The 19,134-nt window shown below is 39.0% G+C and overlaps 1 protein-coding gene across 2 annotated transcripts in view; it reads right to left on the bottom strand.

Moving 5' to 3' along the window:
* TTC29 (tetratricopeptide repeat domain 29) overlaps positions 1–19,134 on the bottom strand; it is a 408,961-nt gene that overhangs the window by 361,573 nt on the left and 28,254 nt on the right. For both annotated transcript variants that reach the window (XM_075335612.1, XM_075335622.1), the window contains exons 2-3: positions 15,223–15,331; positions 11,311–11,394 (exon numbers count right to left, since the gene is read on the bottom strand). In XM_075335612.1, the coding sequence (XP_075191727.1) occupies positions 11,311–11,394; positions 15,223–15,326 (188 nt within the window). In that variant the 5' untranslated portion in view covers positions 15,327–15,331. The remainder of the gene's footprint in view (positions 1–11,310; positions 11,395–15,222; positions 15,332–19,134) is intronic.

Below are 19,134 nucleotides of genomic sequence, written 5' to 3'. Positions count from 1 at the left end.
AATGTCAGCTCGAGACGCAAAAAATAAGCTATCACTGAGCCAAAGATCCTAAAAAATAAGAACGCTACGTGTTTCGGAAAATGGTGCAAAACATGCGCCACTTTTATTGGACAAACTTGTGAATTTTTTTAACCCCTTAGATACATGTAAACCTATACATGTTTGGTGTCTACAAACTCGCACCGACCTGAGGCATCACATAGATACATCAGTTTTATCATATAGTGAACACGGTGAATAAAACATCCCAAAAACTATTGTGCGATCACACTTTTTTTGCAGTTTTTCCACACTTGGAATTTTTTTGCTGTTTTCCAGTAAAATATATGGTAAAACCTATGGTTTCTTTTAAAAGTACAACTCGTCCCGCAAAAAACAAGCCCTCATATGGCAAGTTTGACGGAATAATAAAAAAGTTACGGCTCTCGGAAGAAAAGGAGCAAAAAACAAAAACGCAAAAACGGAAAGTGCTTGGGGGCTGAAGGGGTTAATCCCTCAAACGAACCTCTAAGGCCTTCAAATAACATCTGCAGTTATAATAAGAATAATTTGTGGGCTTCATTTACTAATTATGTCACTAAGGATTTTATTTAGGGGTATCAGACTACATGGGATTCAATACAAATGTACATCACAATTTTCAGATTAATATGTTTAAAATATTTAGAGAACCATGCATCATTTCTTTACACTTCACAAATACTTGCTACTTAGTGTTGGTAAAATACAAGCAAGTGTCTGGGTGCAACATGAAAAAATGTGGAAAAGTTCACAGGGTATGAATACTTTTCGAAGTCACTGTATAATATAATTCATGCCACTAACCTCACATAGGACAGAGTCTGGACTGGAAAACAAACAGGTAGGTGACTTAATATTTTTCAGTGATATTCGATCTTAAATTCTTAAATAAAGGGATTCAAGATAAAAAAATATATATTTACAGTATAATACCATTTATAGTACAGTGCAGTATAAAAGCTTTATACACATGATACCATAGTCGCCCTTGTATTACCATACACTCCATACAGTGTTGTTTGTGGCAACTAGACTTCTCAATAATCTGATTTAACGTACCGCATTTTTTTCATGTCTGATTGGTACAAGATCTGCCCAAATTATTATTTGCACACCTCTGAATATATCTGCATTCATGGCGTAGTCCAAAAGAAGAACTGTAATACTATGTTCACATGTTGAAGATTTGCTGCGGAGTTGTATTGTGGATTCCATGTGTGACCATAGAGTAATATGGCTGTGTGCATGATTCCTAATGGTCAGCTAGTATTGAAATATTGAAATTAATATATATATATATATATATATATATATATATATATATATATATATATATATATATATATATATATTTATATTTATTAATATTGATGACTTATAGGCAATGTAGTGTAGTCGAGGAAAGTTTGCCCCTTGATACAACTCATTGTAACAATATCAAATTGATGGTAAGTTAAATCACTGGGGAACGCAATTTTTTAGGAGTTAGGTCAGACAACTGTTCTTAATTAATTTTTGGATGCTGAATCCAGAAATGATCTCAGTTTTTCTCTATCACGTCAAGTTTTTGAACTATAGGATTTTTGTCTTCTCAAAAATATGTAAACTACTGTACCTAAAAAGTGTTTTGTTTTTTTTAAATAGTACAAATATGAACAAAAAATGAAATATATAAGAAATAGGCATGACAAATATGTTTTTTAACACTATCATGTTTATATGACTCTATATGAGTCGAATCGTACTCAGATAACAAGTCTTATTACAGAAATCAGTGCAATTGTGCTTCTATGGCAGGTAAGTTGAGGAGGAAAAACTTGACGTGATAGAAAAAAACCGACTACATTTTTGGAATCAGCATGCCAATTTTAGTATAAATCAGCTCAAAAACCTAACTCAACAGAATTTTTTTTTCAAATTGTTCCCCAGTGTTATCAATACAGATCATTAGAAAAATAAACAGTTAAATGCTGTAGCCAGCTCTGCTGCAACCAGTGAGGTTTGCATCTAGGCGAGTTTACATTTCCCTAATATAAAAAAAATCAACAAAACTACCAGCGCTCTTCACGGAGAATTATCATGGAAAAGCATCAGCTAAGACCGAGCCGAAGAAATCTATTACCAATATTCACAAGGAAAGGAAATGTCAGAGGTTTCATGTAAGTAACAGAGAGGTTGAATGGTCTCTGGGGGCATCTACTGGAAAACACACAATACTGCAGCATGTGAAGGAGCAAAGGATATAGTATAGCGAGGCATGAATGTGTATATTATAGGCTAATAGATGGCAAAAGCAAAACAAGGATTCAAGATGATATATAAAATGTATAATACTATTTATACAAAAAATTGCTGAATATATATTTTCTTAGAAAAGTGTAATTCAAAATGAAAAAATGTGTCATTTCCACATGGCTCAGATAAATGTGATCTAATGGAAAAATCAGCACATAATATAGAGGATTGTCATTCATTTTATAGAGATAAAAGACTTGTATAAAAAATAAATAAATTATATATATATATATATATATATATATATATATATATATATATATATATAAATAAAACATAAATTTACATTCATAGTGTAATGACAACCTAGTCAGTTCTCTAATGTTCAGAATTGGGGGAACAGTTGATCACTGCAGTTTAACCATTCGGTCCCCTTGAAGTGACCATAGCATGATCACAGTATGCTTCCCAATGTGATCAGGTCCCAGCGACATGATTGTGGATTGTGGACAGGAGAACCCATCATAGTCAGCCCTGGGGACTTAGAAAAGAGGTTAGGGCTGACAATAAGTTTAGTATTAGGGCCCAGTCAGTGTAGCCCAAAACAACAGCCTGTGTCAACGTGACAAGGGGCATAATGTAATAAGTTAAAGCAGAACCAGAATTGTAATTTTTATTTCATAAATCAATAGTGCACATGAAAATAAGCAACTTTGTAATATATCTTATGAGAGAAATTTGCTTCTATTTCACAGAATTGATCAGTCATTATCAAAATTCTCAATTCTGAGGTAAAATCTGTATTCAGTGAAGACTTTCCCATTACTGAGATAAGAGATGAGAGATGGTACTGATGAGATTCTGTGTAAATAGACTAAGGATGGGTGGAGCTCTGCATCTAGTGCCTCCCTCTGCATCTAGCTCTTCCCTCTACCTCTAGCTCCTCTCTACCTCCTCTCTGCTTCTAACGCCTCCTTCTGCCCATAGCTACTCCCTCTACCTCTAGCTCCTCTCTCTACCTCCTCTCTGCTTCTAACGCCTCCTTCTGCCCATAGCTCTTCCCTCTACCTCTAGCTCCTCTCTCTACCTCCTCTCTGCTTTCTAATGCCTCCTTCTGCCCATAGCTACTCCCTCTACCTCTAGCTCCTCTCTCTACCTCCTCTCTGCTTCTAATGCCTCCTTCTGCCCATAGCTACTCCCTCTACCTCTACCTCCTCTCTCTACCTCCTCTCTGCTTCTAACGCCTCCTTCTGCCCATAGCTACTCCCTCTACCTCTATCTAGCTCCTCTCTCTACCTCCTCTCTGCTTCTAACACCTCCTTCTGCCCATAGCTACTCCCTCTACCTCTAGCTCCTCTCTCTACCTCCTCTCTGCTTCTAACGCCTCCTTCTGCCTATAGCTACTCCCTCTACCTCTAGCTCCTCTCTCTACCTCCTCTCTGCTTCTAACGCCTCCTTCTGCCCATAGCTACTCCCTCTACCTCTAGCTCCTCTCTCTACCTCCTCTCTGCTTCTAACGCCTCCTTCTGCCCATAGCTACTCCCTCTACCTCTAGCTCCTCTCTCTACCTCCTCTCTGCTTGTAACGCTTCCTTCTGCCCATAGCTACTCCCTCTACCTCTAGCTTCTCCCCCTGTCTCTAGCTGCTCCCTTCTCCCATCATCATAGAATCTCATCAGTAACAACTGCCATCTCCTATCTCAGAAAGAAGTAGATTTTTCTAATAAGATATATTACAAAGTTGCTTATTTCCATGTGCACTATTCATTTATGAAATAAAAATTAAAACAACAGTTACACATTGAGGGTACGCTCACACGAGTGTTGAAATTGGACGAGTGCAATGTGAGAAAATCTCGCATTGCACTCTGACTAATGCTAGTCAATGAGGGAGAGCAGATAATCAGCTTTTCTCGCATCCAGATTCTGGACGCGAGAAAAGTAGCAGCATACTGCAATTTTCTGCGAGAGCCGTATCCCTCGCACCCATTCAAGTGAATGGGTGTGAGAGAAACATCGGACTGCACTCGGATGTTATCCCAGTGCAGTCCGATATACGCACAGGCTGACAATGGAGGAGATGGGGGGATTTAACCCCTCCCTCTCCTCCGCAGCGCCCGCCCTCAGCTTCACAGCTGTGACTTGATTGCAAGATCGGGTCACAGTCGCATGACACTCAGCTCACACTCCCAGCAGAGCCTGAGTCGGGAGTCATTAGCATATCACATCCGATGACATACACTCATGTGAGTCCAGCCTAAGTTTGTAACTGAAGATAGATTTGAGCATAAAGTGATGAGTCCAATAAGAGACACTTTTATTTAAAAGATAAATAACAAATTATCTTAACTTTATAAATAAAATTGAAAAGACATTTAAGCCTCACTCACGTCTGTTCTTTTACAGATTGAACACGTACCTATTATATTTGGGGCTATTCAAATGTTCGTTTTTGATCCGAGCCATGCATTAAACTCGTCATTGCAAGTCATTGGGTCATTGTGAAGCTCAGACAGTTGTTGCAGCCTACAGCCTCTATTTTTCACTGACTCTTGATGCTCAAGAAACGTCCATCAGTTTTTAGTTTTTTTTTTAATACTGATGAAAATCTGATACAACAGTGATGAAAATGAGTCTGTTTTTTCATTTATGAGAAAAAAACAGATGTCTAAATGAGGCTTTACTCTTTTGAATAATAATGTAATACGGTAAACCATTAAAAAAAAAAAAAAAAGTAATAGAAATGAATCACTCAAAAGAATCACTATTATTTAGTATATTATATATATATTTATTTATATTTTTTGATTTCTATTGATCATTACATACATTACAGCGGATTTTATTTGTATTGTCAACGGGCAAGAATTGCCTTATTAACCAGTTCAGAACCGGGTCATTTTCCTCCCTTGTGACCTGGCACATTTTTGGGTTTTATTCTACAAGCGCTTTTAATGGCTCAACTTTTTTTTCTTATTTAGCTATTAAAATAATGTTGCCTCTTTTTTCACAATACACGGGGCTCAATTATACATATATTTTTTAAATGTAAAGAAAACTTGTTTCACATTTCTTATTTTTTTTTTTACAACCATAAGGCCACTAAAAAAAGCATTTTAAACGGCTCTCCCCTTTCTGTAGAAATTAATTTTATATATTGGATTTAGTTTTTTTTTACTTTTTTTGACAGGGCCAAGGGTAGAAACAATGATTTGGACTGACAGTGTCCATTTTTATTTAGTTTGGTTTGATTTATTTTTTCATTTATTTTACACACTGTGAAACCATATGGTCCCATAAAGTCTTAAAAGACCGTTGGAGGGCATTTTAACTTATTTATACATTCTTTTTTATTTCAATTTCCCCGGTAACTGCAGCTGATATATCAGTCCAAGTTACATGGGAAAATCTACCTCCTAACTGCATAGCAAAGCTGACTGGATCTCCTGGGACCCAGTGTCTCCAGCTCCCTCCCCTGATCACTGGGACAAGAGGAGGAAGCATTGTCAGTGATTTCTGGTCTGTAAACACTGCACTTGTTCATCATTATGTATACAGTGATCAGGATGGCATTTTTGCTAATAATCCAAATCCACCTTGTCTTTTGGGCTCTCCATCACAGCAGCTGCATGATTTTGTGTAAGCAGTTTACTCTGCAAAGTAAATTTCAAAGTAAAAAGTGCTGACTGACAAGACCTTTAAAGACTTTGGGCAGTCCAAAACTGGATAAGGCCCATCAGGCTTGTTTAAAAAGGGTTTAGACTTTATTATCACTTACTGTATCCTCAACCCCTTCCCCGTAGACTGTGAACCCTCGCGGGCAGGGTCTTCTCTCCTCCTGTACCTGTCTGTGCCTTGAAATGTTCATGATTATTGTACTTGTCTATGTATGCCCCTTTTTCATATTTCATATACTGTAAAGCGCCATAAAATAAATGGCGCTATGATAATAAATAATAATAATAATATTATTAGTACCAAATATTGTAATATGGTGGTTATTATAAATCCATTACTGCAGTCAGAATGACAATTGCATGCTCCATCAAAATGTATGACATCTGTGGCAGTGTGCTGTGTGATAAAACATTTTAGAATGTCCATTTATTGTGGCTAGCCTAAGGCACACCTGTGTAATAATCATGCTGTATATTATGTGCCATTCCTGGATGGATGGATGGATTATCTCGGAAAAGGAGAAGTGCTCACTAACACAGATTTAGAAAAATTTGTGAAAAATATCTGAGAGAAAAAGGCCTTTTGTACAAGTTTTAGATGTTTGAGTTCAGAGCAAAACCAAAATTGTTGCGTTTATATTTTTGTTCAATGTATTGTCATTATGTTTTTTTTTTCCAGTGACCAGCCTTTGGTTCTGCACTGAGGCCTAAGGGCGGCTTTGCACGTTGCGACATTGCACGTGCGATGTCGATGGGGTCAAATCGAAAGTGACGCACATCCGGCGTCGCAGTCGATATCGCAACGTGTAAAACCTTTTTGATACGATGAACGAGCGCAAAAGCGTCGTTATCGTATCATCGCTGCAGCCTCCGACATTTCCATAATGCCGATGGTGCAACAGGTACGATGTAGTTCCTCGTTCCTGCGGCAGCACACATCGCTGTGTGTGAAGCCGCAGGAGCGAGGAACATCACCTTACCTGCCGCCGGCTGCAATGAGAAGGACGGAGGTGGGCGGGATGTTTACATCCTGCTCATCTCCGCCCCTCCGCTTCAATTGGCCGCCTGCCGTGTGACGTCACTGTGACACCACACGACCCGCCCCCTAAGGAAGGAGGCGGGTCGCCGGCCAGAGGGACGTCGCACGGCAGGTATGTGCGTGTAAAGCTGCCGTAGCGATAATAATCGCTACGGCAGCTTTCACTAGATATCAAACGTGCGACGGGGCGGGACTATCGCTGCAGCATCGGTAACACATTGTTACCGATGTCGCAACGTGCAAAGCCCGCCTAAGAGCAGATACTGACTGCAAGCAAAAGCTATTCAAACAATATTTTCAAAGTTCACAGAAGATGAATTAAAACTAAGGGAAGTAACAGAGCGCACACATGCGGTAAAACCATAATGTGAGAGGACAGAGAATATTAATCAGTGGTGCTCAAATGCTGTGGTTGTTGCAATATGGTGCTTCCATGAGCAAATGTTCTAGGGAACAATGCTGTACCTCCATATTTCAAGATACAATGAACCATTTCACAATTATTTTTTATGAATCCAGGAGTCAAAACGTTTTGTAAATGGTGTAAAATTGGAAGTGCATAGAAGTGTAGAATGGGGTCATAGCCCTTTAAAGCTGTTGTATTGCTAATCGGTACAATATGGAATTATACCACCATGTGCATGAGCCTTAATACTGAAACTATTATAATAAAAGGTGGATGAGTGTAATGTTCGGACAATTAAAATGTGACTTATTAGATTATAATGATAAGTTTACACAAATTGTAGGAACTGTACATGTGTTAGGTTATACTGTTATTCCATAAATGTGGAGTCTCTCTTAGGCCAGCTTCTCACTTGCGAGTTTCTCGCAGTAGAGCAATGCGAGAAAATCTAGCATTGGAATCGGACATATGTTAGTGAATGATTCAGCTCGCATTTGCGATTTTTTTTCTCAGTCCAAATCGGACTGAGAAAAAAATCGCAGCATGCTGCTTTTTTGCAAGTTTCTACTGTGAGTCTCTCCAATGCAAGTCTATTGGAGCGTGTACAAAATCGTATGTCACGGGACGGCACTCACACCATCCTAGTGACATCCGATTTTCTAAATACATTTCTCGCATGTTTCCTAAAACACTGTAAACGAGTGATGTCTCACAATGTCTGTCAATCACTATTCTCTGTCAGTTGGTCTCTCCCTCTCGGTCTCTATTCTCTCTCTGTCGGCCGGTCTGTCGGTCGGTCACTATCTCTGTCCCTCACTCTCTGTCCATGTCGGTCTATCCCTCTCCCCCCCTCTCTCATACTCACCGATCCCCGATCACCAGCGCGGCGCTGCACGCCGTTCACACTGCTCCGACGGCTTCTCCTCTTTTGAAAAAGCCGGCCGCTCATTATTCAATCTCGTATTCCCTGCTTTACCCGCCCACCGGCACCTATGATTGGTTGCAGTCAGACACGGCCCCACGCTGAGTGACAGCGACTCACTGCAACCAATCACAGTAGCCGGTGGGCGTGTCTGTGCTGTGCATTAAAATAAATAATTAAAAAAAACGGCGTGCGGTCCCCCCCAATTTTAATACCAGCCAGATAAAGCCATACGGCTGAAGGCTGGTATTCTCAGGATGGGGAGCTCCACGTTATGGGGAGCCCCCCAGCCTAACAATATCAGCCAGCAGCCGCCCAGAATGTCCGCTTCTATTAGATGCTACTGTTCTGGGACTGTACCCAGCTCTTCCCGATTTGCCCTGGTGCGTTGGCAATCGGGGTAATAAGGAGTTAATAGCAGCCCATAGCTGCCACTAAATCCTAGATTAATCATTGCAGGCGTCTATGAGACACCCCCAATGATTAACCTGTAAATTAAAGTTAATAAACACACACAGTGAAAAAATCCTTTATTTGAAATAATAATAACAAAGACCCTCGTTCACCACTTTATTAAGTACGCAAAAACCCATCCTTGTCCGACGTAATCCACGTAGGTCCCGCGACGCTCTCAGCTCTGCTACATGAAGGTAACAGGAGCTGCAGAAGACACCGCCGCTCCTGTCACCTCCACACAGCAACTGAGGTGAGAAGCGCGATCAGCTGATGTCAGTCAGGTAACTCGTGGCCACCGCTGGATCCTCCAACAGTGACAGCAAGTCGCCCGATTGACAACGATGAAGTCACAGGTGAGTTGCGGTCACGGGGGAAGGATCCAGCTGGCCGCTGGTAACCTGAGTGACAGCAGCGCTAATCGCGCTGCTCAATTCAGTCACTCAGGGGATTAGCGGTCACCGGTGAGTCCTTCACGGGTGACCGCTAATCAGGACGCAACACAGACAGAGCCGCGGCATGACAATGAAGTCGGGTGAAGTTCACCTGAGTTAATTCTGATCGTGCGGCTCTGTCTGTGTCTGCTGTCATCTGCCATTCAGCTCTGCTACATGGCTGTCTGTGCCTGCTGTCAGCGGCCATGTAGCAGAGCTGAATGGCAGATGACAGCTGCTGAGAAAAAAAAAGGATCACACACGGATTACACACGCACTGTAATCATGAGAAAAATTTCAGGATCGCAGTGCAGTTGCATTTCACTCTGACCTAACGTGGACTAAAATCAGCCGAGTTTTTTTTAGCCAACTCGGACCGATTTTACTCGCATAGATGTGTTTCCAGCCTTAAAGGGAATCTCTAATCAGATTTTTGTTCCCCATCTGAGAGCAGTATAATGTAGAGACAGAGACCCTGTTTCCAGCGATGTGTCACTTACTGAGCAGTTTGCTGTAATTTTGATAAAAATCACTGTTTTTCTCCTGCATATTTAGCAAGTGGAGCTCTACAACCCCGCCCACACCTCTAATCATCAGATTTCTGTCCACACACAGTGTAAACAGAAAGCTACCAATCAGTGTTGGGGACAGGGTTATACAGAGCTTATAAATATGCTGGACTACCTAGCAGCACACCAAGTAGTCCTCTAATGATAATTTACTGCTGATTAAACAGTGATTTTATCAAAACTACTGAAGCAGTACAGTAAGTGAATCAATGCTGGAATCAAGATCTATGCCTATACATCATGCTGCTCTCAGATTATGTGGCAAAAACCTGTTGACAGATTCCCTTTAACATCAGGATGATTTATTTCCTGCATTTTGAAAATGAAAGTTTTCAGCGTATGCCAACATTCAATCTTTTATGGCACCATTGGGATGATGGAAATCTATACTGTAGATGAGACAAGCATATCCATAGGTTTTTTATCAAATTGGAAAAATGTGCCTATAGGATAAGTGGAATCATTGGAATTTCAGAAACTCACGGATAAATGCTGCATTGTAGAAACACCAAACTTTCCAACTTTACAGGATTAATAAAAACAACTGGTGCAAAAAACTTTTCTTTCTTCTGTATTTTATTACAGAAGTATGTCATGTAATTTAAGGTTTGATGAGGTTTTGCAAGTAAAATTCTGTTTCCTCTGCACTCGCTAATAGTCATGAGAATCTGTAGTTTGCACCTTCACATTAAAAATGCATTTCATTTTTTTTCTAAATTATTCACCCCGCCTTTTATCCAGATCATGTCTTTGAAAGGAGGATGAGGATAATAAATGGAATAATTCATGATTTCCCATTAAATATGAAAGTTTCTTTTACAGAGTTTAGAAAGTGAAGTTGTACATAATGTGCAGGACTTCATTAGAACTTTTTTAACCTTTTTATGAAGAATTATTAAATCTCTGTGGCTGCAGTATAAGTATATGATGAAATGCCGAACCCAATGTATTGCACAATGGGTGAAGTGTATGGTTAATAGCAACAAAAACTGGATGAAGATTGCAAAAAAAAAGCTTGAACTGAAAGTAGACCGAACAGCCGCCGACGAAGAAAAACAAGTTGTGCTAATAATATATATAAAAAAGTTTTATTTGCTAACCTGTACAGTAAACTATTTTTTCCTTCCCTCTTCTATGTATACTACGCCATGAAGAAATGATAAAGTAATAAAAGTATAAAAAGGTTCACTAATGCCACCTGTGTACGTACTTTATAGGGTTAAAATTCAGCACTCGCAGAGGATTTTTATATTTTGTGTAAGATTTTCAGAATGCAGCGTGACCTGAATATCTACGCACAATCTGATGCTGATAAAAAAAAGCTTAGACATATTAGAATAAAAAAAATCTAAAAAAAAAATAGTATATATATATATATATATATTATCAATTAAAAAGGTTACATACAAGGTTATAAAGGGAGGTTCATAATACATTTTTAATTTCCTATTTACTATCCCCGTAAAGCAATTCTACCCTAAACAGCGAGCAGATTCGAGCATATCTAACGTCTACATCTCCTATCGTATACTTAAAAAATTTAAAGCAAACTTACATTGCAGTTTCCTCTTTCGACAGCTCTTTGATATTCTTCTGCCGGTGATGATCTTTGACATCCTTGTCCCTGATCAAGTGAATCCTGAATTAAAATAAAGGCACAGAAAAGAATTATGGAAAATTCCTAATGTTCTGCAGTCATCCGCTCCGGCGTATTCTGTAAATAATAGTTACAGTGATTGTTTCATCCTCACTATATGAAATGTATCCGAACGCTTCAACACCTTGATTATAGTCTATATTGCAGAGCTGATTTTATTTCTGGGAATAAACCGCGTTCCTATGCTGTTTTTTTTATAGGTTTTGCAAAAAAAAAAAATTCAGTTGATTCATTATACTCAAATAATGGAGAAAATTTTTCTATCGTCCAATTAACCCTAGATTCAAAATAGTTATTATTTTGTTTTATTTTTAGTTAAGAATAGGTTCTTCTAGAATTTATGAATAACCCCACCAATCCATATATTGCACAGTTGTATAGTGTTTTAATATATGATTGCTTGACTAGCAATTAAGTAAAAGTACATATGTTTTCACAAGAACAGTAACGTGCTCTGGTAGGTGCAGCAATAAAACAATCATATTTACTGCATTACTGCATCTCCTGGGCTTCATACTTTGGAAAGCAGCCATGAAAAGTACGTGTTTTATTACAGATTTGCTCTAATAAAATGAGAACAAACCTACAGATTTACAAAAAAATGTTATTGTCTCTGGATACGGCACCAAAATATATGAAATAAAAGAAAATTCTGAATTATTTATTAATCAAAATCTATATAAAAATATGGCTATTATTTAGAAGCAATAATATCTAAATATAAAAAAATAAATTTAAGATAAATAAATGTGTATATATATATATATACACACACATATATATTTATGCATCTTAAATTTATTTTTTCATATTTATATTTTCCGGTATATATGTCTATATACACACACATATATATTTATCCTAATTTTTCTAAATTTAGTTCTACATATATACCGGTGTGTGTGTATATATATAATATACACACACACACACACACACAGGTATGGCCATATACAATTATGTGATACAACCATCTACTATATATACACACACATACATATATATATATATATAAACTCATATAGATTTATTTACCTTAAATATATTTTTTATTTTTATAAATATTATATATATATATATATATATATATATATAGACACACACACACACACACACACACACACACCCCGGCATGTATATTATATGTACTGTAGATATTTGTGTTGCAGAATTATAGAAAATAATTGTGCCTTAGGAATCAAGTGAATATTTTATTATGTGTCGATGAAGGTTGTAGAAGGTACGGTGTACAATTCAGTTTCCGTTGTACAGTTTCTGTATGGAGATAGTCCAAATGTGCCTCAACCACAAAAAAAAAGATCATGTATGTTGGATTTCAAATTGTTTGGTCTTTGCTCTTTTATCGGGTCTGGGGAGGAGAGCGTAGAAGGGAGCAGAGGTAAATAAGACACTAAATAGCCACTCTAACCCTACAGTGCATGGCATACATATTCATGGAAAGTCAGAGTAGATACATACACTATGTCTATGGATCTGCATTTTTCAGAACAATATACATTAATACATTGAATGCATCAAGGCAAAAAAAAGTACAAAAAAAGTTCTGCTTTAATGATTAAATTAAAATTAAAACAAGAAAAAGGATCATTTAAATGGATATCAACTGTGTAGGCTGGATGTATACATCTTTTAATGAATCAGTAAAAAAAAGGTCAGCAAAGTATAGGCTTGTTTAGACAGAACTGCCTTTCAAAAGTGAGAATTAACATATTCACATTTATTCCTTTCTTTATGCTAAGATTGTGCAAACTTGCTAACGTGGGATTAACTTCCATTGATGAATAAAAGCTTGACTATAGGTAAAAATGTTTTGCTTTTTTTTTCAAAAGTAATGTAAGTAGAGTAAGGTGTCAAAGAAAAGAGCAATGTAAATGAGAGCATGGAAAGTTAAGTGCACAATGTGTTTATGACTTGGGCTGGGAAAAGCTTCTAATGTATCCTTTAATTTAACATAGACCCTCTATTACCAAATAGAGAAAAAAGTATTTCTATTGGGCTCCGTCCAGTTAGTTTTTGTCTGCATAATAATTTAACTGTTTAGGAAAACAGAGCAGACTGCACTGTGTTAGTGAGCATGTCTCCATGTTTTCAAGCCTACAGTAGCATGATAATATGGAATAGGCCCGAGTAGTCTGGAGAACTAACACCACATCGACTAGTCAAAGCCCTAATTTGCATAGGAAGAGCACAGTTTACATATTTTTTTTTTAACATTGATTTTAGCGAATAACATCATACAGAGCTGGTTGGGCAGGGAGTTTTGTCATAGAGATATGAATACTGCTGGGTTGGAGGGCATAGGGGACCTGACAGGTTCCATTTCATAATAGAGACTTTAAAGAATACTTTTCAAAATATCACTAATTAACAATAGTGGTCAGAAGTAACTCTAAAGCCTGCTTTACATGGTACGATCGATTGTGCGATTTCACAATCGATCATACCCGCCCCCGTCCTTTCTGCGTCACGGGCAAATCGCTGCCCGTGTCGCACAAAGTCAGTAACCCCCGTCACACATACTTACCTCTCGTGCGACCTCGCTGTGGGCGGCGAACGTCCACTTCCTGAAGTGGGAGGGACGTTCGGCGTCACAGCGACGTCACACGGCCGCCGGCCAATAGAAGCGGAGGGGCGGAGATGAGCAGGATGTAAACATCCCGCCCACCTCCTTCCTTCCACATAGAGCCGGCGGCGGCCGCGGGAGGCAGGTGAGCTGGTCATCGTTCCCGTGGTGTCACACGGAGCGGCGTGTGCTACCACGGAAACGATGATCAACCAAATTAAACGATATTATGGAACCTAACGAGCAGTACCTGACTCACGATTTGTGAGCGATACTGCGTCGCTAGGAGGTGTCACACAGGCCGGCATCGCCAGCGATGCCGGATGTGCGTCACAAAAACCGTGACCCCGACGATCTATCGCACGATAGATTGTCTGGTGTAAAGCAGCCTTTAGGCCATGTGCGCACGTTGCGTTCAGTTACTTGCAGAAATGAAAGCATCCTCTGGCAGAATCTCTCAATGTCAAATTTGGTTTTGACCACAAAAATGCCGGAAATACGCATGCGTTTTTATAGCGTTTTTGCCGCGTTTTGATCGTGTTTTACATGCATTTTCTGTGCTTAAAGTCAGATGCGTTTTCAATACAAATACACAAATAAGTAAAGTTTAAACATTCAAACACTATGAAAAAAAAGGGAAAAAAAGGTAAAAAAATCATGCTTTAAATCATACACAAAATAGCTAAATTTAATGTAAAGATTATTGCGATTTAATATTTATGTATAAAATAACGTTAAATTTATTGTTTGAGTCTTTTTTTAAAGTTGGCCTGGATGTGAGGGCAAAAGGAAACGTCATGACCTCACTATAACGGCAAAAATGCATGCTTTGATTTTGTCAAAAAAACATGCGTTTTGCATCAAAAATGCATGTACAATGCTAGAAATTTGATTTAGGATGCGTCTTGAAAGTTTTCATTGACTTTAATGTTAGCAAAACGCTGCCAAAATGGCAAAAACAATTGACATGTTGCTTCTTTAAACGCAAATGTATATTAGCTCTCCCTTGGTATCCTTGGAAATGTCTCTTCTGTGAACCCCAAAAAACAATAAAATTATTTGTCAAAAGCATACAATAAAAAACAAAATCTTAGATTGAAATAATTGGAAAGCCTTGGTATTTGTCCAATGATTATGCGGCGGTATATCACCAATTTATGTGTCTGTATATCGTCACTATTCCAAACTACAAGGAAAATGAATAAATAAAAATGAGGTATAAATACATGTTCTGCTGTAGTTTCTTCGGGGAGGTAGGCAGTGTCTTTGGCTGAACAAGGTTAGGAAAGCCTTGATGGCCCTGCCAGGGCATAGCTGGTAATATACTCATTGCTCCTGAAATTGAAAAAAAAAATATTTATAATTTTAATATTTATAGAAGTATTCATAGAAAATAAGTACGGTATACTATCAGGAGTATGTCCTCGGTAGTGATTATGGGGCGTTAAGGATGAAGGACGATTCACCATTTTTCTGGCGTAAAACTGTTGTAAATATTGTACAAAAATATATCTACTTTTGGCTCAGCATCGCCTACTTCAATTATACTAAAAAAAGGAAATTATCGCAGAAATGTGTGCTAGGTTATATTTGTGTCTTTGGCACTTGGTAGCTGAAAAATGAGCCAAATTAATTAAAAGGCACATGAACTCAATGAATTGAGCCCATCCTATTCCAGCACATACGTATAATGATCAATAATTTGTGATTGTTAATCATTGTAAAATACAAGGGGCTGCTGATAAGTCTTTGGCTTTGTGATCTTTTTATTTCTATGGTAGCGAATGTTACATCACATGAAAGCCTTATGTGTCTAATATATGTTTTCAAAATTTTGTGCTTGTTGCTAATGGCAACAGTGGTCTAAGCACGCGGGAAAACAAAATGGCGGAATCTATTAGGAGATTCACAGCAACTGAGAGCCGAGGAGTGATAAAATTCTTGTTTCTGCAAGGAAAGTCTGTGAAGGATATTGATAGTGATATGTCGCAGACATTGGGGGATCAATGCCCTTCATATTCCACAGTTAAGAACTGGGTTGCCAAATTTAAAACGGGCCACTTCAGCACCAATGTTGAGGAACGTCCTGGACGACCGAGAGTGGTTGTTGTTCTGGAGATCATCGATGCTGTGCACAACCTCATACTGGAGAATCGTCGAATTTCAGCTAAAGCAATAGCAAACATCATGGGGATTTCCCGTGAACGTGTTTGTGTCATTATCCATGAACATTTGGACATGAGGAAGCTATCTGCAAAGTGGGTCCCCAAATGTTTGACAATAGATTAGAGAAAACTTCACGATCCATTTGTCAGCATTTTCAGACTGATAAGAACTTCCTAGATTGACTGGTCACTATGGATGAGACCTGGATTTATTTTTATGACTCTGAAAACAAGAAGCAGTCAAAACAGTAGAGGCAGTGGTTCTTCTCGTCTAAAGAAGTTCAAGGTGCAAAAATCAGCCACCAAAGTGAATGCGTCTGTGTTCAAGGATAAAGAGGGCGTGCTACTAGTGGACTACCTTTAAAAGGGTTCGACCATCAATGCAAGGTATTACTTTGAACATTTGGACCAATTGAAGGCAGCTCTGAAGGCCCAAAGGTGCGGCAAGCTGTGCAAAGGAATCTTGTTCCTGTAAGACAACGCCTCCGCTCACACTGCACACGCGACCACGGAAAAACTGACAGAGCTGGCCTTCCAGCTGGTTGACCACTCACCTTACTCACCAGAGCTAGCTCCCTCCGACTAACATCTGTTTCCAAACCTGAAGAAACACCTCAAGGGTACCAAATTTCACACCATTTCTGATGACATGGCTGCTACGGATGCCTGGTTTGAGGCACAACAAAAATCCTTCTTTTGGCTAGGTTTACAGAACTTGGAACACTGATGTAAGCAGTGTGCTGACATCAGTGGAGAGTATGTGGAATAAATGTAAAGTTTCATCATCCTATCTTGTTTCTTTCTGTGTAAAGCCAAAGACTTATCAGCAGCCCCTCATATATTAAAGGAATTGTTCACTAATTGCACAAAACTTTCTTAAAAGAGAACCTGTCACCATGAAAATGAAGTCCAATCTGCAAGCACCATGTTACAGAGCAGGAGGAGTGGAGTAGTTTGATATACACTATACTTTTGTGAGAAAATATTCAGCATAACCTGTAAGGTTATCATTTAATCCCTTAAAGATCCTATCCCAATATGTAGTAGGTGTAATAAGAAAATTATCACATACCTCCAATTAAAAATGTAGTATAGTTCTCCTGAAAAGCTATTTCACTTACTTCAAGTACAGGGCATTGGGACCCTATATAACAAGAAAAAACAGCATAAAAACAACCTCCACTCAAAAATATTATGTATTGCAAAGTGTGCACAGTACCAACATTCCAAGCTGTACTATTGAAAAAATGAGATTTTTGGCAAAAAATTGCAATTTTTCGAGCCACCCCGCCAACGTCACGGCAAATCTCCTGGGGCAGTCCTAACACTAAAATATTTTTATTTAAAGTGTGCCATGTGGCCTCACATATGCAAAATTAGGACTGCACAGCACGTACCTTGTGCTTTTCAGTCACCGTCTCCATGACTGATTCATGGTTGTGGGCGGGACAGGCCCGAGCACATGCTGCTTAGAATAAATAGCCAGTGGACGGGGTTGGATGGCCAGTGTGAACAGCCACCAACCGCCAAAAATCAGGACAGATGGAAAAATAAACATGAGGTGCACTGCAAGATGAGAATCAACTGGGACCCTATATAACAAGAAAAAACAGCATAAAAACAACCTCCACTCAAAAATATTATGTATTGCAAAGTGTGCACAGTACCAACATTCCAAGCTGTACTATTGAAAAAATGAGATTTTTGGCAAAAAATTGCAATTTTTCGAGCCACCCCGCCAACGTCACGGCAAATCTCCTGGGGCAGTCCTAACACTAAAATATTTTTATTTAAAGTGTGCCATGTGGCCTCACATATGCAAAATTAGGACTGCACAGCACGTACCTTGTGCTTTTCAGTCACCGTCTCCATGACTGATTCATGGTTGTGGGCGGGACAGGCCCGAGCACATGCTGCTTAGAATAAATAGCCAGTGGACGGGGTTGGATGGCCAGTGTGAACAGCCACCAACCGCCAAAAATCAGGACAGATGGAAAAATAAACATGAGGTGCACTGCAATTGCAATTTTTTGCCAAAAATCTCATTTTTTCAATAGTACAGCTTGGAATGTTGGTACTGTGCACACTTTGCAATACATAATATTTTTGAGTGGAGGTTGTTTTTATGCTGTTTTTTCTTGTTATATAGGGTCCCAGTTGATTCTCATCTTGCAGTGCACCTCATGTTTATTTTTCCATCTGTCCTGATTTTTGGCGGTTGGTGGCTGTTCACACTGGCCATCCAACCCCGTCCACTGGCTATTTATTCTAAGCAGCATGTGCTCGGGCCTGTCCCGCCCACAACCATGAATCAGTCATGGAGACGGTGACTGAAAAGCACAAGGTACGTGCTGTGCAGTCCTAATTTTGCATATGTGAGGCCACATGGCACACTTTAAATAAAAATATTTTAGTGTTAGGACTGCCCCAGGAGATTTGCCGTGACGTTGGCGGGGTGGCTCGAAAAATTGCAATTTTTTGCCAAAAATCTCATTTTTTCAATAGTACAGCTTGGAATGTTGGTACTGTGCACACTTTGCAATACATAATATTTTTGAGTGGAGGTTGTTTTTATGCTGTTTTTTCTTGTTATATAGGGTCCCAGTTGATTCTCATCTTGCAGTGCACCTCATGTTTATTTTTCCATCTGTCCTGATTTTTGGCGGTTGGTGGCTGTTCACACTGGCCATCCAACCCCGTCCACTGGCTATTTATTCTAAGCAGCATGTGCTCGGGCCTGTCCCGCCCACAACCATGAATCAGTCATGGAGACGGTGACTGAAAAGCACAAGGTACGTGCTGTGCAGTCCTAATTTTGCATATGTGAGGCCACATGGCACACTTTAAATAAAAATATTTTAGTGTTAGGACTGCCCCAGGAGATTTGCCGTGACGTTGGCGGGGTGGCTCGAAAAATTGCAATTTTTTGCCAAAAATCTCATTTTTTCAATAGTACAGCTTGGAATGTTGGTA

This window comes from Anomaloglossus baeobatrachus, chromosome 1 (assembly GCF_048569485.1).
Source record: "Anomaloglossus baeobatrachus isolate aAnoBae1 chromosome 1, aAnoBae1.hap1, whole genome shotgun sequence".
Lineage (NCBI taxonomy): Eukaryota > Metazoa > Chordata > Amphibia > Anura > Aromobatidae > Anomaloglossus > Anomaloglossus baeobatrachus.
The sequence above is the reverse complement of the archived record's forward strand: the minus strand, read 5'-3'. Positions and strand labels throughout refer to the sequence as shown.